The following is a 23,876-nucleotide window of genomic DNA, read 5'->3' as shown; positions in this document are numbered from 1 at the left end:
CTGTAACATATCAATGTGGGTGTTTTAGGCTAAAAGACGCATGTTTTAGCAAGTTTGGCCCAAAAGATCAATTCCGTATACATTTACAATGTAAGAGATACACCAAATAAGGTCCCAGGAGTGAAAAGAAGTCTTTCAAGAAGTAAACCTCTCTGCCCACATCTCTCCTCCATTCCTCTAGTGCGTTTTCCCCAAGGTAAGGGGAAGCACTAATCTTATCAAGTCAATTTCTACAACACAGCTCCTCCCTCTAGGTAGGAAGTGAGAAATGACTTGATTTCAGGTCTATTCTTTTCTTTCTCTCCTTCTCTGTATGCTAGTGATTGCTATGAGTTATGGTAGTCGGACATTAAATAATAAAATTCCAAGAACTGGAATCAGACATAATGGGAATATAGGAGGTACTAATTATACTTTAGTACTGCAGTCCATAGGGTCGCAAAGAGTCACAGACTACTCAGTGACTGAACTGAACTGAATTATACTTTACTGATTATACTTCCTAAGTCATGAGATGATAACCAACTATGTCCAGAGAAGTCTATACTGATCACTTAAAAACTAACCAAAAATTGTATTTTCATTTGGCTATTAATTCTTTTACTGTGGCCCTTTACATACATTACAGGGTCCAGATAGTGGCAGCTTGGCAGACCAAGGTTAGACATTTCTGAGTTTTCTAATTAAATTCCTTTGAAACATCATCTTTTAATTTAAACAAAGATCAGCACTTGAATCTGGTTGCAAGGCTATTGCCTCTTCTCTCTACCACCATTATCTTTCCCTCTGCAAGAGTTTCAATCGGAAGAGCAGATACTATGGCAATACTCTACCACTAAGGAAAATAACCATCTGTCTGACTCAAACAAGAGGGAACAGTCAGGACAATTCTCAGCATAGCTATCATTATCAGTAGCTATTCTCTTCCTCCTAGTATCCATCTGTCAAAAAGTGAACAAAGAAAATGTACTCCGTAAATTATGAGAAGGATAATCTTATCACAGAATATTTGGGTTTACAATCTAAAATTAAAAATAATCTGAATGTACACAAGTCTTCTTATAAGTAACACTCACAAAGGATACACAGTTGCCTCCTGACCAGTATGGGTTTGGGCTGCATGGGCCCACTGATTTGTGGATTTTTTTCAATCGATTTTTTTTTTGATCCACTATTGATTGAATCCTCAGATGCACCACCACAGACAGATACAAAGCAACTGTGGATATGGAGGTACTGCTGCTTCAGAGGAACCACAGACTGAGAAGAACCCAGACACAGAGGGTCAACTATAAATTAAAGGCAGATTCTTAACTGTACAGAGGGTGGGCTCACCAAGCCTCTGTGTTGTCCAAGTGTCAACTGTAGTTTTAGAGTCATTTATCCTAAGGAAGTGATAGTAATATTTCACCCTTTTGAACCAAGTTATTAGGATTGTTCTAGCACAGGTAGTTAGTGGTACAAATGTTCTTTTCTGTACTCTGTTATTTCAAACTATTCTATACCATTTCATTTTAAATGAAGTATTAAAATTACAAGGAAATAAGATACAGGCCAAACAAGAAAATGGACCCCATTCCAAAATTCAAAATAATACTTCTATCAGTTTTTCATTTTGGAGACTTAGTTTCAACAAGAAAATTCTAAGAGACTCTGTTTCAAAAATATGTGAATGTTTAATTATCCTTATGTGGATAAAGTAAAATACTATCTAATACTAGCTAATATCCACTGAGCATTTAGTATATAAACAATTTACATATACTCCCAACTATATTTTTAATCCTCACAACTCTATGAGGTAAATACCACTGTTATATCCCTTTTATAGATAAAGAAACTAAAGGACAGAAGAATTAAGAAACTTCCCCCACAATAATACACATGGCAGATCCAGGACTTGAACACAAGCAGTAGGACAACAAAAGTTTCCCTTTCCACCAGTATTCTATAATATTGAAACTCGACTGATTTTTCCAAAAGTGCTCTAATACAAAATGAAATTAATTAATATCCAACCACTCTGTAAAAGCAACAATACAACATACTATTTCAAGAAACAAAGTACAAAATGAGAGGCTGTCTGTATAATCTTCTTTCTAATATAGCTTGATTATGTTATAACAATATAGAGGTTGCAGAAGCTCAAGATATGTGAATCAATAAAAAGCAGACTGCACACTGAAGTTGCATAGTGTGTAAAGTCACTACATACTTGAACAAGATATTTAACTTCTCTAAATATCAGATGACTCAAGTATGAAATGGAATAGTAACAGTGCCTATCCTTGTATGATTCCTAAAAGGATCAAATGAGATAATACATACGGAAGTACAGCTCAGAGCCTAGCATGAAATAAGCATATAATAAATGCTTACAAGTGATAACTAGTAAAGGTGAGAAACCCTAAGACAATCGACACTGGTAACTGAAAACAGGAAAATGTATTATGCTTAAAAAATCATTTACAACCAGCCTTAACAGAAAAAGTAGTATTTTCCATTCTTTTCCATTCTTGTATCATTCAAAATGTTTGCCTCTCTTCATTCAAAGTTCTATAAATTTCCCCTTTCATTTCCAAAATTTTTACACCACTAACAGTATTTCTAGTTAAGAGTGTTATAAAAGTCCCAATTTCAACCTCTAGCTATTTAGACAACATCTTACTATTAATCTTTGTTACTAAGAAATTCTACAGCTGATATAGTTTGCTATTGAATGAAGTAGTTTATTACTCAAAAGATGAGAATAATCAGGATATGACTTTAAATTTATGAGCACAGTCAAATTTCAAATTAATTGTGTACATGTGAACATACATGAGCAAAAGAACTTTCTCTCTGAGAAGGAGGTAAAGCTAGACTGTGTTTTTCTCTTGCCAATAACTAAGGAACAAGGGCACAGGGTAGATAAGGAGACTCAAAAGAAAAGAGGGATACAGGTCAGCTAACAAGTAGAGGATAAGTCTTCAAGGAAGTTAGATAGGGTTCTCAGACATTTGGTTAAGATCAAGCATAGAATGTAATTCTAATTAGAAGAGAAATTTCAGATAAGGAAAGGGTAATTAACTAAATCTAAATTGTAATTGCAAAGCCTACCTTCACATCTTTAGCACATAGGAAAAAGAGATTTGAACTCAGGCAGTCTAACACCAAAGAGTTCTTAACCACTGTGCTAATACAAAATTACATGGATAATTATCTTAAGAATTAGAATTTTTAACCTGAAGATTAATTTAAAATCTAATATAATAAATATATTCTAACATAAAAAAATGGCATGTTCATCTATTTTGAACACTTATACCCTTAATCTTAAAATACCCCTTTTTGCATAGGAAGATGCTTTTCAATATTCTATAGTAATGAAAGACACAATTTACAATTCCCTTAGATACATACATTGGTGTTTATTATTCTAGAGCACTGAGGGTAGGAAAAGTCTGTTTCCCTCACTGGCTTAGAAGCAGCCATTAAAATAAAAAGCTATAATTTCCAAGATTGCTCACTTTTCTGCTGATATTAGTAAGGCTGGGGCACCAAGCAGGAAGTTCACAGAGCCATTCAAGCTTCTGCTTTCAGGAGAACACAGAATGCCAAATGGAAAAAGACCAAATCATTAGGGAAAACATTTTATTTCCAAGTTTCTAAAATAGTATTAAAAACAGTAAGGGAAAAATGCAAATTATAAAGTCGTATGATGGCACATCAGTCACCGCATCCTAACAAGCCCTTTCAGCATTCAGTGCTAATTGCTGAAACACTGAAATAAAGTGATGTTTCAATTATGTGGTTTTAAACAATGACAGGTTTAAGATCCACCTGATTAAAATCCATTCACACCAATGTAATGGCATATCATAAGATAACTGGCTAACGATTTCTGCAAATGGCAATTGTTGACATCTTTCTTCCACACACATAAATGTTGTGCTGAAGAGGGGAATAAATGTTCTTTTCTACCTTTCTTTTATGATGGGTTGTAGAAGCATCCATCTCTTCCTCTCCTATATTATCAATTTGTGAAGTTGGACTACAATTCATTCTCTCTTCTTCTTGCCTCTGGAGTCTGTCTGCTACAGCCTGGATAGCTTCTGTCCATTCTTCCCTATAGAAACAAGAAAAAAATTCCCATTAATAAAGAATTGTAAATGATGCAAATATTTCTCTTCTATAAAGTATAAAGTCAACACAAAGTCTATTTCAAAATAGTGCATATCCCCCACCATAACTCGAAGATGAATTTGATCCTAGAAGTATTTTACATTACAGGCCTAAAGTTTTTATCAATACTAGCATTTATTTGGAGCTAAAAAGAAGAAGAAGAAGAGGAGGAGGAGGAGATGATGATTGTAAAAAAACAGTAAAAATTATTTAAAAGTATGATTAAATCTTAATTATCTGTACACATCTGTAAGTCCATCACTGACATACTCAGTTTCTCTATTAAGGTCCAATAGAGGGAGGTGATAAAATTATGGCTGATGTGTGTTGTTGGACAGCAGAAACCAACACAAGATTGTAAAGCAATTTTCCCCCAATTAAAATAAATTTTTAAAAAAGTTCGAAAAACTTTTCAAAGGCAAAATCTATTCCCAGATCATAGGTAAGTTTCTTTTTAAAAAACTGATAGGCAGTTTGTAGCTTAAATAATAGGATATCAGAGCAGTAATATGAGGCTTTTACTTTTGACAGTTGTGCTATCAGATAAAGGATCATGCACTTCCATATACAATTTGTATAAAATCAGTCTGTAGATTTCATAAGACAAACTTTGCTAGAATTCTAAGTGGAACTACATTAAATCTATAGATCAATCTGGAGGAAACTGGTACCTTAATAAATTAAGTCTTCTAATCCATGAACATGGTATAGCTCTCCATTTATTTAGATCTTTAATTATCCAATGCAGTGTTTGTAAATTTCTGTGAAAATGTCTTGCAAACCACAAACTAAATTTATTTCTAAGTATTTTTTTATGCTACTGTGGAGGTTTAAATTTTTTTTTTTCAAATTTTTTGGTTAGTATTTAGAAATATAATTGCTTTTGGTATGATGACCATATGTTCTATAGCCTTAATAAATTCATTTACTAGTTCTAATAGCTTTTATTTTTTTGGATATTCCACACATGCAACCACATGGTCCATAAAGGAGAGCAATTTACCTCCTCCTTTTCAGTGTGTTTCCCTTTTATTTCTTTGCCCTGTAATGGTCTAGAGCAGACCATCAGTACAATATTAGATAAAAGTGGTGAGCAGACATTCTTATTTTGTTCCAGATCTTAAGGCAGAAAGTATCAAGTCTTTTACCTCTGAATATTATATAAGTTGTAGTTTGTTTGTAGATACACTTAATCAAATTGATTAAGTTCCCTTCCGTTCCTAACCAGTTGAGTGTTTTTGTTATGAAAGGGTGTTGGGAGGTTTTTCAAACACTTTTTCTGCACCTGTTGAAATGACCATGTCATTTCTCTTTTCTGATATAGTGAATTTAGTTGGATGATTTTCAGATTTAATACAACTGAATTATATGATAAATTCCATTTAGTCATAACGTATGACCTTTTACATATTTTCTTGAATCCGGTTTGTCAAAATTTTGTTAAGAAATTTTGCATTCACTATAGTAACAAGTATACTGGACTATAGTTCTTTCTTCTTTTTTTGATCAATATTTTTATTGAAGTACTGCTGATTTACAATACTAATTATTACCATACAGCAAAGTTGATTCAGTTTTTTATATACATATACACATACATATATATATTTATATATACACATTCTTTTTTAATATATTCTTTTCCATCATGGTTTATCATAGGATATTGACCCACTTCTCTACGTTGTACAGCAAGGCCATTATATATATAAAAGCTGGCATCTGCTACCCCCAACCTCCCACTCTATCCCTTCCCCAACTTCGTCCCCCTTGGCAGCCAACAGGCTGTTCTCCAGGTTCACGATTCTGTTTTTGTTTCACAGACAGGTTCATTTGCATCATATTTTAAGTTTCACACGTAAGTGATATCATACAATATTTGTCTCTTTCTGACTTACTTCACTTAGTATGACAATCTCCAGTTATACCCATGTTGCTGCAAATGGCATTATTTCGTTCTTTTTCATGGGTAAGTTATATTCCATCGCAAAACCGCACCACATCTTCTTTATGCATTTGTATGTCAATGGACATTTAGTTGTTTCTCTGTTTTAGCTACTTTGAATAGAGCTCTTATGAACATAGAGGTGTATGTATCTTTTTGAATTATAGTTTTGTATGTACATATGCCCAGGAGTGAGATTGCTATATCATATGCTAATTCTATTTTTAGACTTCTGAGGAATCTCCATACTGTTTTCCACAGTGGCTGCAACAACTTACCTTCCCACTAATAGTAGAGGAGGGCTCCCTTTTCTCCACACCCTCTCCAGCATTTGTTATTTGTACACTTTTAATGACAGCCGTTCTGACTTGGGGGAGGTACCTCACTGTAGTTTTGATTTGTTATTTCTCTAGTGATACTGAGCATCTTCTCACGTGCCTATTGGTCATCTGTATTTCTTCTTTGGAGAAATGTCTCTTTATGTCTTCTGCTCATTTTTCAATTGCACAGTTGTTTCTTTGTTGTTGAGTTATATGAGTTGTTTCTATATTTTGGAAATTAAGCTCTTATTGATTACATTGTTTGCAAATATTTTCTACCTGGCCTGGACTTTGGTTTCTTAGAAAGGTTTTGTTTTTGTTACTTTGTTTTTAACTGATTCAATTTCAATTACTGGTAACTGGTCTATTCATATACTCCTTTCTAGTTGGTTTAGTCTTAGAAGATTGCACATTTCTATTAATTTCTGGGTTATTCATTTTACTGGTGTAAAATTGTTCATAGTATCTCTTATGATCCTTTCTTTTACTGTGGATTTGGTTGTAATGTCTCCCCTTTCATTTCAAATTTTATTTTGACCTTTTCTCTTTTTTTCTTGATGAGTCTGTCTAAAGGATTTTCAATTTTGTTTACCTTTTCAAGGAACCAGCTTTTAGTTTGATTGATATTTTCTAGTTTTTTTTTTTTTTTTGCCTCTATTTTATTCATTTATACTCCAGTCTTTATTGTCTCTTTCTACTAACTTCAGGTTCTGTTTATTCCTTATTCTTCTATTCCTAGTTTTCTAAAAAGTAGTGTGATATTATTGGAAGAATGGCAAACTAGATATTTTAAAGCATTAAGATATGGCTTAAGTCCAGCTTTGCCGACATAAATGGCAAAATCAATCACTGTTTCAATGGGATGTTACAATCCACTAAGAATAATATTTCCAAAGACTATGTACTGACATGGGAAAAGTTCCATTCATTCAGCCAGTCAACAAACATTGTGTCAGATCTTCAACTACATGCTAAAGATAAAATAATGAGCAAGGAAGATATGATACTTGCTAGTCAAGAATGTTATAATCAAAAAGAAAAAGGCAATCAAAGATTACAGTGGAGACAAGCTTATGGATACAAGGAGATACGTAAGCATGTAGCCGGGAGTCCTACCCCATCTATAAGAATAAGAGAAGGTTTTGCAGGAAATGTAACATTTTAAGCTCAGATCTGAAAGGTACAAGGTAATGGGCTCAACCATGGTTATGAGTAGAGATATAAGAAAACTGAGGATCCAACATATAGCAATGCATAGGGAAGACAGGGGTATGTGGGTAGGGAGGGCATATCAAATTTTATGTATACCAAAGACCTTTACACATCTGCACTGGGTCAGAGGGAAAGTACATTAAAGAAAATATTATCAGACCCTAAGTCTGGTTATCGAATTAGAATTCTGAGTAATTTTTCATTCTTTTCTTATATTTCCTAAAGTAATCAATCATACTTTATTACTTACCATTTATTGACAAAAAAGTGTTACTAAAATAATACCTCACCACATTTGAGGAAGAGTTTTTTGTTTTAAATTTTAAACAAGTCTCTTAGGACCTAATTTGTTCACTGGAAAAATAAGGCTAATAACATTTAACTTCACCAACTTCTTGATTTGGGTCAAATATGGTAACACGTGGAGAAAAATTATTTTGTGGTTGTTGGACTTAACTCAGTATCAGAGTCACCAGATAAAAGAATATTAAGATAGAATTCAAGTATAGTAGATCAGGAGGATGACATGCAGCCCTGATGTTGGTGTGCTAGTTACTAATACCCCTCTCTTTAGCAATGATGACATTTAATACCAATCACACCTAATGTTTTTCCCTTACTGAGTGTAGCCCCAATCTCTGAATCCTTCTCAGCATAACATTCTGGGAAGCCACTTGCATAATGGCACGCTATTTGAAACGTTTTGCCATCACCAGCCCTAGAATTCCAAATATAACCATAATCAATTACATAATTTTTAAAACGTAGTTTGGTGACCTCCTTAACTTATATTTTAAGTGTTCGGTCTTCTGTTTAAAAGTATATCTTACAGCACTTCTATAGGTTTTGATTTAATATCTTTGTAAGCCTGTCATTTATTCATTATACCAGAAACAGAATAATTAAAGGAATACAGACTGTGTGGATCACAATAAACTGTGGAAAATTCTGCAAGAGATGGGAATACCAGACCACCTGACCTGCCTCTTGAGAAACCTGTATGCAGGTCAGGAAGCAACAGTTAGAACTGGACATGGAACAACAGACTGATTCCAAATAGGAAAAGGAGTACGTCAAGGCTGTATATTGTCACCCTGCTTATTTAACTTCTATGCAGAGTACATCATGAGAAACACTGGGCTGGAGGAAGCACCAGCTGGAATCAAGACTGCCAGGAGAAATATCAATAACCTCAGATATGCAGATGACACCACCCTCATGGCAGAAAGTGAAGAAGAACTAAAGAGCCTCTTGATGAAAGTGAAAGAGGAGAGTGAAAAAGTTGGCTTAAAGCTCAACATTCAGAAAACTAAGATCATGGCATCTGGTCCCATCACTTCATGGCAAATAGATGGGAAACAGTGGCTGACTTTATTTTTTTGGGCTCCAAAATCACTGCAGATGGTGACTGCAGCCATGAAATTAAAAGACGCTTACTCCTTGGAAGGAAAGTTATGAACAACCTAGACAGCATATTAAAAAGCAGAGACATTACTTTATCAACAAAGGTCCATCTAGTCAAGGCTATGGTTTTTCCAATACTCATGTATGGATGTGAGAGTTGGACTATAAAGAAAGCTGAGCACTGAGGAATTGATGCTTTTGAACTGTGGTGTTGGAGAAGACTCTTGAGAGTCACCTGGACTGCAAGGAGATCCAACCAGTCCATCCTAAAGGAGATCAGTCCTGGGTGTTCACTGGAAGGACTGATGTTGAAGCTGAAACTCCAATACTTTGGTCACCTGATGTGAAGAGCTGACTCATTTGAGAAGACCCTGATCCTGAGAAAGATTGAGGGCAGGAGGAGAAGGGGACGACAGAGGATGAGATGGTTGGATGGCATCACCGACTCAATGGACATGAATTTGGGTAAACTCCGGGAGTTGGTGATGGACAGGGAGGCCTGGCGTGCTGCGGTTTATGAGGTCGCAAAGAGTTGGACACGACTGAGCAACTGAACTGAACAGCATTTTACCAATATTTTTACAAGTGGTCAAGTCAGATACGCATACATCTTTAGACTGACTGCTGCTGTTTCACAAAATAGAAAAAATGAGTTTCTTACCTTTCCTCTGGAGTATCTACGTGAAATGTTCTCTCTATAACAGTGGTCCACTGGAGACATCTGATAATAAATGTGTTTGGCTTTGGTCGTTCTGTTTTCATTAACTGGCATTCTAGAAATAAAATAAAATGTCTCTTTGAATAATCTTATATTTAAACAAGTAAATAGTTGAGAACTACAGAGTTCCATTCTAAACAAACCACTGCAACTTCACAGATTTCTATGGTCTCACTCAAGGTTGTTCAAAACCTGACCTCAATATTCCTTTCTGATCCTTTGCCCATTCTGGTCACATCCCCAGCTAAACTGGACTATTAAACTCTCCCACTGCTTATTTAACTTATATGCATCATGAGAAACGCTGGGCTGGAAGAAGCACAAGCTGGAAGCAAGACTGCCGGGAGAAATATCAATAACCTCAGATATGCAGATGACACCACCCTTATGGCAGAAAGTGAAGAGGAACTAAAAAACCTCTTGATGAAAGTGAAAGAGGAGAGTGAAAAAGTTGGCTTCAAGCTCAACATTCAGAAAACTAAGATCATGGCATCTGGTCCCATCACTTCATGGGAAATAGATGCAAAAACAATGGAAACAGTGTCAGACTTTATTTTTGGGGGCTCCAAAATCACTGCAGATGGTGATTGCAGCCATGAAATTAAAAGACGCTTACTCCTTGGAAGGAAAGTTATGACCAACCTAGATAGCATATTCAAAAGCAGAGACATTACTTTGCCAACAAAGGTTCGTCTAGTCAAGGCTATGGTTTTTCCAGTAGTCATGTATGGATGTGAGAGTTGGACTATAAAGAAAGCTGAGCACCGAAGAATTGATGCTTTTGAACTGTGGTGTTGGAGAAGACTCTTGAGAGTCCCTTGGACTGCAAGGAGATCCAACCAGTCCATTCTGAAGGAGATCAGTCCTGGGTGTTCTTTGGAAGGAATGAACAAAGAACATTTGTTCATTCCTTCCAGTACTTTGGCCACTTCATGCGAAGAGTTGACTCCTTGGAAAAGACTCTGATGCTGGGAGGGATTGGGGGCAGGAGGAAAAGGGGATGACAGAGGATGATATGGCCGGATGGCATCACCGACTCGATGGACATGGGTTTGGGTGAACTCTGGGAGTTGGTGAGTTCTGTCAAGGATTATCTATGAAGACTTCAAAGAAAAGGAGCATAGTGTAGTGGCTAAAAGCATGGATTTTTAAAACTACAGAGCCTGGATATGATCTTTTTTTCCTACCATTAACTCTGAAACTTTAGACAAGTTCATTAATTTGTCTGGTCTTTAAGCATTAAATGGGGAAACAATAAGAGTACCTACATCATAAAAGTGATGTGGGGATTAATAATGAAAATGTTGGTTGCTCAGTCATGTCCGATTCTTTGCAACCCCATGGATTATAACCCACCAGGCTCCTCTATCTATGGAATTCTTCAGGTAACAATACTGGAGTGGGTAGCCATTCCATTCTCCAGGGGATCTTCTCCAGGGGATCTTCCCAAGACCCGGGTTTGACCCAGGGATCAAACCCAGGTCTCCTGCATTGGCAGATTGGTTCTTTACCGTCTGGGCCATCAGGGGATTAATAATGAGTACATATAACAGTGTAGTGTATGACACATACTAAGTTTTCAATAAATGTTAGCTGATATTACTACATATACACCTGAACTTCTCTGGTGACTCATACAGTAAAGAGTCTGTCTGCAATGAAGGACACCCAGGTTCGATCCCTGGAAGACACCCAGGAAGATCCCCTAATGGCTACCCACTCAAGTATTCTGCCTTAGAGAATCCCATGGACAGAGAAGTCCGGTGGGCTACCATCTGGTATTGGACAACACGAGTGAATAGGACAGGGCTGTCCACTGACATTTTTCTCTTAAAAGAAACTAATTTACCCCTAGTTGACAAACTCAACAGTGTTTTCTCAGTGTGTATCTGTTTTGTGCTAGTTTCATCATTAGCAACTATCAACTACATGGGTCTTTATAGGATACAGTCATCAATCACACTGGACCAACTCTTCACCTTTCACACTAAAAGAGATAATTCATCAAGGGTCTCTGCTTTTTTTTTCCCTCTTTTCTAACAAGTTTTTATGGTCTCAGCCAAATTTCTTTCCATCTTGGATCTCTGTTTTATGATACACATGCCTAACTATACAATGGTTATTTCTAGCTGGTTGAATTATTGGAACCACACCTAAAACCCAACCTACTATCTTTCCCTCTAAATCTGTTCTTAGACCTGGCTTTCCTAACTTTTTCCATCATTCAAACTGAAAACACGGGTGACCTTCCTTTTTGATACTGGGAGCATATACCATTACTTTTCCATTGATGCTACTGTTCTTCAGGTTCTCACCACCCAATGCTAAACCTCCCCAGGTGCCATAAAACTGGATCTTCCTACTTAGAGATGTGGAAAGGTCACATAATTTGCTTAAATATAGAAACTGTATTCTGAGAGACATCTGAACTCAATCAAAATTAAACTCCTGATTTCTCCCACTCTTGCTCCCCTTGCCAACCTCCTAACTGTAGCTTTCTCTATCTCAGATGATGGCACCTCCAGCCTTTCAGCTGCTCAAGTCAAAAACCTTGGGATCATCTTTAAGTCCCTTCTTCTCTAACATCTCACTCTGGAAATCCTGTTGACTCCGCTTTCAAGATACATTAGTATCACTTCACACTTCCTCCACTATCTTGGAACAAGCCATCATTGTCTCTGACATGAATATTCCCAAAACCCTAGAACAGTTCTCCTCTGCCCCTCTCTGCAGAGACCTACAGTCAGAAACCTTAAAATGAACAACTGTAAAAAAAAAAAAAAAAAGGCAATGTTTTCAATTCACTGACAACAGAAGACAAAGGCCTTTAGATGATCAGCAAGGGTCCTACACGATCTGGACCTCCAACCCGTCCCACCGAAGTTTCTCACCTCTTCCCCTAGTACTCTCTTTCAGGTCACTCTGCCAACTACCCTGCCACCCTGCACTTTCTCCACAATGCACTGCAGTCTCTGCCTTTAGGGTTTTTCATCTAGTCGTGCCTCTGCTGGGTAGTCTTCCCCTCACAACAACCCCCTAGCTAACTCCCTCATTTCCTTCAAGTCTTAAATCTGAAAACCTTCACAGTGAAGCCTGCCTCAACCATGATGTTCAATGCTGAAATCTGTATCCTTTTCCCAGGACTCTCCAACCCCTCTCACCTGCTCTACTTTTTATTTCTCATAGCATGTTTCCATCTTTGTTCCTATGAGATGACTAACTTATTTTTTATTTACTGTTTGTTTCTTCAACTAGAATGTAAGCTCTAATAACATATTCCTAGTACCTAGAACTCTGCCTAACATATAGCAGACACTCAGTAAATATTTTCCAAGTGAGTGAATTCTGACAGTAATAATCCAACAAGAAGGTAATTTTGATGACACAGGAAAGAGGAGAGAATTTCTGGTGCAACTTCCTTCTATAGTCAAGAAGGGAAAGGATTCACTGAACAAGTACGGGACTGGCTGTAGTCAGGAGTACACAGAATTTAGTGATGGAACTGGAGAGAAGATTGGGTAAAGGAGTCCAAATGCAGTTAGGGGTATAGATGAAAGTAGGAGCTAGTAGAGATTATCTGAAAGTAGGAGCTAGTAGAGATTATCTGCTCATTGCTTCCATTTTTTCCAATGAATCAGGATGTAAAGCCATCCTTAAGAATTAGGTTGGATGAGGATGCACTGGGGCTTTGAGAAAAGAGAAGATATGTAACAGCCTTCTAGAAGCAGACAGACAGGTAAATAAATACCCATGACTGCTAAGTGGCATTAAGGGTCCAATGGAACTTAATGGGGCTTCCCAGGTGGCGCTAGTGGTAAAGAACCCACCTGGCAATGCAGGAGATGTGGCTTCCATTTCTTGGTCAGGAAGATCTCTTGGAATTTAAAGTATCACCGGGGATCATATTTTTCCCCAGATATATTCAGCTGCATGGGTACAGATGGGGAACACAGAGGATCGGATTTAAGCAAAGCCATAATTTAACTAAGTAAGTTTGAGAACACAGGAAAGTGAAACAGAATACAGGATGCAAGACAAGGGAATGGTTGCAATTATCAACTAAGGAACTAAAAGGAGGGAAGTGAGAACTTGGTGGTGTGGAAAATAATAAAAAGGTAGCAGAATCGACAGATCATAAAATCTATTATCTCACAGTTAAATAATTAATAACAATGTTAAATACTTTCTGAAATATGAATGTTAAAATATCAGTGTGCTAATTTATTTGTCTGAAATACAAAAGTTTTAAAACACCAAAGATATCATACAATTTATAACAATAAAGAACCACACAATTTCGCCCAACTTACTCTGCCTATAAGGTACAGACTCAATTTGATTCTCTTTGCTCCTTCCTCTTTCCTTCTTTATAAAATTTCTTTCATTCTTCCAGCCAATGATTTACTGTACTATCTTAGAGATGTTTAAGTAATGTTAACTTGATGTTCCAGTTAGACGGATTAAATAAAAGTTAGGAATTGTGTGCACAACTCTTTCTCAAGCATCTACAACAGCGTCAGCACATAAGGGTACACGGTAAACACCTGATGATTGAGTAACTGGCTAACTGGCTTTTAATGTAAAGAATGCAGAACAGACTCTTAAAAAGAGGGACAGTCCCGATGGAAAACTCAAGTGTGAACCAAGGAGTAAAGGGAGAGAGGAAGAACAGAAACGAAAAGAAAGAATGTCCAATCTAAAGGCTACCTATTTCCGTTTCTGTTATGTCTTCCATTGTAGTGATGTCAAGGTAACTAAGATAATGGACCTGAAAACTAGAATGCCAGACTCAAATCCAGGCTCATCACCCACGATCAGCAGGGTTATCCTAGGCAAAGTATATTATTTCTCTCAGTCCCAAGGTTTTCTATCTTTAAAAGCACTATGAGGAATTAAACTTAAGAGGAAGCATATTTTCAACACTACACCTAAATGAAGTTTAAATGCTACAATCTAAAGAACTTTTTAAGGCTATATATGTAAACGCTATTTAAAATACTACATATGACATTCTAAGTGGTTATCAATTACTGCAATTTATGAAAAGGATAATAGAAGTGATTAAACACCATTCCCAAGTAGACTAGTAAAAAATAATTGTTTAGGAAAGACTGAAACATTTGTATTTACGTATAAGATGGTTTTGGAAAAATATTAAAATAATAATATAATGACATAAGTAGTTATACACAAGTTGTTTTGACTAAATATGCTAAGTATTTATGAACTCAACAATATATATGAAATGCCAATTATGGGCCAATCACTATGCAAGATTCTGGGCACAGTAAGTAAAATAACGAGTAAGAAACTCTACAAGCTTACAGCACATACCAAGCTCTATTTTTAATCATTCTGTGTGATTGTAAAGTAATATTTCACTAATAGTAAAAAGGTTTTATTCAGGTCTTCTTGAGACCTCTAGTTCAACAAAAACGTTACATGTAGTTATGGACTTGAATAGAAATAAACCTATATGTTATAGGTCTCAGTATTAAATACTCTATAAATGAATCCAACTTCTAAATATTATCCATTAGGCTGAAACTATAAAAGAAAGAAGTGGCTACCAAGAACCAGTCCACAATATTCAAGTGATGGGTCAACATCTGGAGAGGAGAATATTTTACCACACTTCAGGGTTTACTGCTGTGCATAAACAAATGTAATTAAACAGCTGACTCCAAACTTAAAACACTTGAAACTTTAAATTACCATACCAAAACAAGTGAGCCGGTAAGTAGAAACACTTTGGGTTCTCTTATGTTAGCCATAATATGAAAACATGAACACATCACACAATTCTCTCTACAATGAAGAAAAGCAAGCCATGAAAGTTTTCAGAACACAGTGCATGTCTGAAAACACTTACTCTTTTAAAGAGGATTCTTAAAAGGGAGAGGGCTAATAAGTAAACTGGTTAATCAATAGAAGAATATTTTCCTTTTAGTAAAGATTCTTAACTCAAGGTAGAACAATTCAGTTTTTTTTTTTTTTTTTAAGGAAGAAATTTTGGATACAGAGTATAAAAAGGTATTAACCAAATGATTGTCTATGATTGCTGAGCAATTTAATATGCAGAAATAGACAAGCATTCTTAGATAAAATGTCAGGTAGCTAACTTTTATTATATCATAACCCATGACATTTTTTTTTTCAAAAAATTTTTATATTAGAGTTGATTAACAATGATGTGTTAGTTACAGGCGTACAGCAAAGTGATTCAGTTAGACCCATAAGTATCCATTCTTTTTCAAATTCTTTTCCCATTTAGATTATTATAGAACAGTGAGCCAAGTTCCCTGTCCTATACAGTAGGTCCTCATTGGTTTGTTGTTGCTCAGTCCCTTAGCTGTGTCCAACTCTTCGCGAACCCATGAACTGCAGCACACAAGGCTTCCCTGTCCTTCATTATCTCTTGGAGTTTGCTCAAACTCAGGTCCATTGAGTTGGTGATGTTATCCAACCATTTCATCTATTGTCGCCCCCATCTCCTCTCAATCAGGATCTAGTCCTTATTGGTTCAGTTCAGTTCAGTTCAGTCGCTCAGTCGTGTCTGATTCTTTGCGATCCCATGAATCGCAGCATGCCAGGCCTCCCTGTCCATCACCAACTCCCGGAGTTCACTCAAACTCATGTCAATCGAGTCGGTGATGCCATCCAGCCATCTCATCCTCTATCGTCCCCTTCTCCTCCTGCCCCCAATCCCTCCCAGCATCAGAGTCTTTTCCAATGAGTCAACTCTTCACATCAGGTGGCCAAAGTACTGGAGTTTCAGCTTCAGCATTAGTTCTTCCAATGAACACCCAGGACTAATCTCCTTCAGAATGGACTGGCTGGATCTCCTTGGAGTCCAAGGGACTCTCAAGAGTCTTCTCCAACACCAGTGTTCAACAGCATCAATTCTTCAGCGCTCAGCTTTCTTCACAGTCCAACTCTCACATCCATACATGACCACTGGAAAAACCATAGCCTTGACTAGACGGACCTTTGTTGGCAAAGTAATATCTCTGCTTTTGAATATGCTACCTAGGTTGGTCCTAACTTTCCTTCCAAGGAATACACATCTTTTAATTTCATGGCTGCAATTACCATCTGCAGTGATTTTGGAGCCCAAAAAAATGGTTATCTATTTTAAATTCACTGTATAGAAATGCAATAGATTTCTGAGTATTGATTTTGTATCCTGAAACCTTATTGAATTAATTGATGACCTCTAGTAAAATATATTCCTGGTAGCATCTTTAGGATATTCTATGTATAGTATCATGTTACATGTAAACAGTGACAGTTTTACTTCTTCTTCTCCAAGTTGGATTCTCTTAATATCTTTTTCTTCTCTTACTGCTGTGGCTAAAACTTCCAAAAATATGTTAATAAAAGCAGCGAGAGTGAACATGCTTTTCTTGTTCTTGATCACAGACAAAATGCTTTTAGCTTTTCACTGCTTAGTATGATGTGAGGTATGTTCCCTCTTTGCCCCCTTTCCAGAGTTTTTATCATAAGTGGATCATTTTGTCAAAAGCTTTTCTACATCTATTGAGATAATCATATGAATTTATTCTTCAGTTTACTGATGTACTGTATCAGACTAATTGATTTGTGGATACTGAAATACCTTTGCACCCATGGGATAAATGGGATAAATTACATTTGCTCACCCTTTTAATGCACTGTTGGACTCAGACTGCTAGTATTTTGTTGAAGACTTCTGTGTCTATGTTTATCAATGATACTGGCCTCCAATATTCTTTTTTTGTTGTCTCTTTGTCTGGTTTTCATATCAACATGATGGTGGCCTCATAGAATGAGTTTGAAAGTGTTCCTTCCTCTGCAATTTTTTGGTCTGCAATTTTTTGGAAGTTTCAGAAAGATAAGTATTAACTCTTCTGACAGATTTCGTCTGTGAGGCCATCTAGTTCTGGACTTTTGTAGGGAGTTTTCTAATCACACTTTCAATTTCCCTATTTGCAATTGGTTTGTTTACATTTTTTATTTTTTCCTGGTTTAGTCTTAGGATATTGTACATTCTAAGAATTTGTCCGTTTCTTCTAGGTTTTCAATTCTACTGGCATATAGTTGCTTACAGTAGTCTCTTATGATCCTTTGTCTTATATTTTTGTGGTGTCTGCTGTAACTTCTTCATTTCTAATTTTATTGATTTTAGCCCTCCCCCTTCTTTTCCCAAAGAGTCTGGCTAAGGCTTTATTAATTTTGCTTACCTTTTCAAAGAACCAGCTTGACCAAGCTAAACTATAAGCTGAACCTCAAATGTTCTATCTACTTTTAGAACCACTCTGAACCACAGGTGACCAAGTTTACTCAAAGCTGTAATTATTCTGTAAACTTGAAAGCCAAATAAATAGAGGAACTGCAAGATCCCATATAAAAAATATACATACCAAAAAAAAGTTTTTGGATATCACCTGTTCAGATTTTATTTCAAAGATTAGGTCTTATTTGAAGGGTTTTAACCATTTAAATGCTAACTATATTCTTTTAAAAATAATTCTACTAACATGTGTGGAAAACAAAGGAGTAATAATATATTCTATTTAATTATTAAATCACAAAATTAAATAATGCTAACGATGAGTTATAATGACCATAAGGAGAGTTTATTTTTAAAGCCCCATATTATAATACTATTACAGATATTCTTTATAAGAAGGAAAAGAATATTTCTTTCTTTTATGTAAAGCTTTCACTGTCCAGGGAGCAGAAAATCATAGCACCCAATTAAGACTCATCAACCTTAAAGAGATTCATTCATTCCACTAAGAGGAAAATAGCTTAGGTGTGGCAGCTTCCATGGTAGACAGCAAGATCAGTAGAGGATATATATACTGAGATCACTATGTGCCAGGCACTGTACTCATTAGAGGTTTCTAAATATTAATTTCCTCTGAAGGCCAAACCTAAGAGCTGTTATTATCCTCCACATTATAAATGAGCAGATTGAGATTGAAACTAGTTAAATAACTTGCTCACAAACACACAGCTGGTTTAGCTTGTTTTAAGTACCCATATAAGGCTTTACCCCCAGGTCTGTCTGAAACCACATTCCATTCTTATCTGGAAAGAATATACTCTTAGGAAAACTGCCTGTAACAAGGTTGGTAATCATCTGCAGAAGGAAGGCCTGGCTGTTCCCTCCTCAGCGCCTTCCCCATACCTTGCTATGCTTGACTGTTCTCCCTTGTGTGACATCTTTTCTCCTAAAAAGAAATCCAGGATAATTTTCACTGGTAACAATGTCTGGAGAGGGAGGTAGGCCCCAATGTGTCTGCTCCTGGCTGAGCACACCATGGGGATGAGATGGGCAGGGATGAGAACTACTCTTAGTAGGATACTGGTCCCGGCATTTTGCGTTTCTCCAAGCAGGCATGTAGGGGAAAGGTGGATTCAGATGAGAAGCAGAAGGGAAAGAACATAGCCAGGAAGGCAGCAGAGCCTCCAGATCTTTGCACTGCTGGATGTTACATACTGCAATACCAATAAAGCTAGCTCTAATAAAATTTTTCAACTACTTATGATAAAAAAGTGATTCCCAAACTTGTACTGGTCCAACTGCATGGTTCTAGCTGTTTGGGTCTGAATCATTTACCTATCACCCAGAATCAACAAACCTTTCTCCACATAAGGAAACAGAAGAGGAAAAAACAAAAAAAAAAGTTGTTCTTACATTTTATTTTATAACATACAAAATTCTATAAAAGACAGGAATAAGACTAGGTTACTAACATTATATTCCACTCTGTAAGAGGTTTTCACTTTATGATACGTATATCAAATCCTGACGTTTTCATTATCATAAACCTCACTGCTCAGTAACATGGAACACTGGCTGTAACATGGAATGCTACTTGTGGATTTAAATTGTACTTGAAATCACAACATGTTACGGGGAACCTCTCCTAATTCGTTGTTCTTTAATGAATATGGTCACCACAGACATCACCATTTACCAATAATACATTTTAGAGCCAACATTTTCCCCATCAACATATTCCAATTTTGTTGGTCCACCACATCCTGCTTCTAATTAAACAAATAAACAAACAAACACTTCAGGAGTCTTCTAGAACAACTGTTCTCTGCACACCCTGTGCACACTTGAAATTTCAGGTAAAAACACATTGTGGTCATTGTGGGACAATGATTTGATAACAAAAATAACAAGAGGCTTTTCCTAAAAGAGTTGTAATAGTCATGCAAACATCTAATATATCATTAGGCAAGCTAGGTTTTTTTTTTCGGTTCTGTTGTTTGTTAGGCATACAATAGTCATGAGAGTTCAATAAGCTATTTTCTCTACTTATCTGTATCTCTGAAAATGTTTACAATAAAAAGTCAAAAATAGAAACTCCTTCAAAAATAATATTAGATTCTTTTCACAAAGTATGTACCAAAATGTCCAAGGAAATTATGTTTTTTAATAAAATGTGCATTTTAATATCTAAAACAAAGACCATTCCAGTAAATGAAACTCACTGAACATAAATTAAACTTCAAAATATTTCATTTGAGCACTGAAGTTTAAGTGAAGTGAAAATCGCTTAGTCATGTTCAACTGTCTGCGAGCCCATGGACTGTAGCCCACCAGGTTACTCTTTTCACAGAATTCTCCAGGCCAGAATACTAGAGTGGGTAGCCATTTCCTTCTCCAGGGGATCTTCCCAACCCAGGAAGTGAACCCAGGTCTCCCACACTGCAGGCAGATTCTTTACCATCTGAGCCACCAGGGAAAGGTATCACTATTAGAAAAATCAATTTACATTGTATTAACTCTAATTTACAACTTAAATACCTCAAGCTTCCATGTATCAATGTGACCATTTCTACTCATTTTCATAGTTGCTTATCAATGCATACCAGGGTGAACAAATAATAAATATACGTACAGAGCAAGATGCACAAGTACTAAATGCTCCTTTCCCTCCCTTTAAAAACCATTATTTACAAAAACGGCCTTTGTTACATATTCCTTAACCATTTACCTAAGCTGTGGTTCCTACCGGTCTCCTGAAATCTCATCAGATATATTTTTGTTTTTCTCATTTTCATTTCTTTGCTGCATCTGATGCACTTGCCTCCCTACCCATGAGGCACTCCCCCAGGGTCCTGTGACACAGACTAGCCTGATTTCACCTGCAACTCTGATCATTCATTAATCTTTCATAGGGCCTCTTCCTTAAAACTGAGCTGCTCCCTTATGTTGAGACCTTTGTGCTACACTTTTTTTTTATGATAATTTTATCCTTAATAAATTTAGACATTCATTAAACAAATATTTATTGTGTCCTTACAGTATGCCTGACAAAACCCAGGCACTGAAGATAGAGCAGTGAACAAAACTATTTTGCTCTATCTTGTTCACTTGTTCAGTGAGCAAGTCCCTATTTTTCAAAAAGCTTATGTTTTACTGAGAAGATACATGATCAAACAATAAACATGAAAAACAATTAGTTCACAGCATAACAGGTGCTAATTAGTATTGTGAAGAAAAATTACATAGGGCAACAAGTTAGAAAATGAAGGAAAGTAGTACTATTTTAGAAAGACTAGTTAGAAAGGGTATCTCTTAGTGAAATGGACAACCAATGCAGATATCTGTGGGAAGAGCGATCTGGGCTGAACGAATAGTAAGAACAAAGACCCACAGCTGGAGAGAGTTCAGACACGTCAGAAACTGCAAGTGCAGTGTGACTAAATAAGTATGTTAGGAGAGGAGATCTAAGACGTTCAGTGACCTGGCGAGGACTTTGGATGTCACTCTGGGGAGTCTCTCGCATGATTTTGCCAAAATTAAGACGTGACATTCGACGACAAACCTGCACCTCTAGTGTCAGCCTCTCCCTCAAGCTCCATTTCTTTACAGCAAAACCGGCAGCTCCTTTGAGGACCTATTATTTCTTCATTCTCAACGTATCTAAATGGGTATTTTTTCCTAATCTACCAAACTGAAAATCAGCGCATCAACACACTGTTTCTATTCATTTTAAAACTATATAATCTTCCTAATCATCCAAGAAACACATCCTGAGTCATCTTTGATTGTCTTTCAACCCATGGCTAAGCCTACAACACTCATTGTAACAGTTCTTTTGTAATGTCTTTTGAACCGTCCCTTCTTTTCACTGCTATATCCAACCAGAGAATTTACCAAAATCTGGACCCCTAATATGGTTTCCCAGATGGTCTCCCTTTCTCTAGTCTTCTCTCCTGTCTGAGTTGTGCTACACACTATCAACCTGATTAGTCTTACTCAAATTTTTATTTAAATAGCTTCAACTACAACCACAAACAAGTATCTGGGTATTTGCAGCAGTATAGTAGAGTCACTCAGTCATGTCCAACTCTTCGTGACCCCATGGACTGTAGCCTGCCAGGCTCCTCCATCCATGGAATTCTCCAGGCAAGAATACTGGAGTGAGTTGCCATTTCCTTCTCCAGGGGATCTTCCCGACTCAGGGATCAAACCTGGGTCTCCCGCATTGCAGGCAGATGCTTTACCGTCAGCCACCAGGGAAGTCCTTGCAGCAGTATAAAAATACTTAATTTATAATCTAGTTTAACTGGTAAGCCAAAGGAACAGCATATGTTGGAAGAATCAGCTCATTCATCTCTAGCAGAATTGAAAAAAATTTCATCTTTGCCAATTTAAGTCAATAGGAAAACTGTTTTCCATTATATATTTCTCTAAAATTCATTATTTTTCTATAATTGACTACTAAGTCTTTATTTTAGCATGTTATTAGAGCTTAACCACAAGATTAAGATATTACATGTATGATTTCTCACTTAATTCTCCTGATAAAGTATTTTTATCATTTCCATTTCACAAATAAGAAAATGAAGACTGTCTGATTTTTAAGTTACTTGTTCAAAATCATCAAGTCATTAAGGTTGTAAAGCCGAGTCTCTAAATCCAGATTTTCTAGCTCTAAATTCTTGGACCTTCTTGTATGTCACGTACTGCTTTAGGAATGTAAGCCTCTTACAAGAGAGGAAGAAATGTTTTGTTTTTTATTTATAACCAGATTTATTTATATTTTATTTTCAAGTTTTCTGCAGTACTAAAGTGACAGAAACAGGTGACATACAGAATACTGAGAAAGTTTTCCCACAGAGAAAACTGACCAAACTGTCATTGGAAAAAATGTCTTTCTGTCAATACTAGATTGCTGATACAAAGCTGAGAGCACATTTGCAATACTTATTGGCCCAAATGTTAAAACAAACACGAATTAACATGTAACTAGAGTTGCTGGAGCGGGAACTTGTTCAGGTCTGTCAATCTAAGTCAATCTTGTTGATTCCTTAATGATAAGATAATCTATTAGAGTACAGAGCCATTAGAAGGAAAACAACAGAAATATAAGTTCCTAAAGGCACAGAAATCCCAAAGAATCTAGGAGGTAACAGCAGAACTGTAAATAATATAGTTTAACAAAAATATTTTTTAAAAATATCCTATTTCCATAGCACAACTGTAAAGCTCAAAGGAAACAATTCATATGAAATAATGCTATGAAGAAAGTATTATATATTTTAATTACTTTCTAAGAATATCATCTAGAGAAAGAAACTTTATCAGTGTGCTTTTGGAAGCAATAACTGTTGCTGGATGGATGATTCAATTAGCATGAACTATTCTGGCATGTTTCAAAAGCATTGCCATTTTAAAACATAAAAAATGTCTAAAAATGCAACCATAGTAATAGTGCACGGGTTGGGGTGAGGGAGAAAGACAATGACAAATTGGTCCAAAAGGACACTGAGACTTCATAGCTGGAAGACCATTGTGCTGACAATTAGTAACAGGAAGCAGAGCACAAAACAAATGAATGAAAAAAGCTGAACTTGCAATGAAAGACCTTATTATAGTGCAGAAACATTATTGTAATAAAGGGGCAATGTACTCTCCTCCATAAAACTTTCAAACAGGCACCCTTGCCTCTTTTTTCATTCTCTGCATTTCATTTTTTCATTAGCATCTGCTTGATTATGTATTATTTCCAACCCGAAAGAATGCTTCTCTATCCTTCCTAAATTCCAAGGCTTAAAGGTCCTTCCCCTCACTGTGGCCTTGAGCCTCATTTAACTTTAC

The 23,876-nt window shown here is 36.4% G+C and overlaps 1 protein-coding gene across 7 annotated transcripts in view; it reads right to left on the bottom strand.

The window, feature by feature from the left end:
- Window positions 1–23,876, bottom strand: part of AKT3 (AKT serine/threonine kinase 3) — a 281,315-nt gene that overhangs the window by 102,838 nt on the left and 154,601 nt on the right. For 6 of the 7 annotated variants that reach the window (XR_009490745.1, XM_024975971.2, XM_059875195.1 and 3 more), the window contains 2 exons: window positions 9,707–9,818; window positions 3,964–4,108 (listed from right to left, as the gene is read on the bottom strand). Coding sequence is in view for 6 of the 7 variants with exons in the window: in XM_059875195.1 (XP_059731178.1) it covers window positions 3,964–4,108; window positions 9,707–9,818 (257 nt within the window). In the remaining variant the exon portion in view is untranslated. Of the gene's footprint in view, window positions 1–3,963; window positions 4,109–9,706; window positions 9,819–13,590; window positions 13,690–23,876 lie in introns of all 7 variants that reach the window. The other variant, XM_059875196.1, reaches the window with a different exon arrangement.

This window comes from Bos taurus, chromosome 16 (assembly GCF_002263795.3).
Source record: "Bos taurus isolate L1 Dominette 01449 registration number 42190680 breed Hereford chromosome 16, ARS-UCD2.0, whole genome shotgun sequence".
Taxonomy (NCBI): Eukaryota; Metazoa; Chordata; class Mammalia; order Artiodactyla; family Bovidae; genus Bos; species Bos taurus.
Note: the sequence above shows the minus strand (reverse complement) of the source record. Positions and strands in the feature narration are given on the sequence as shown.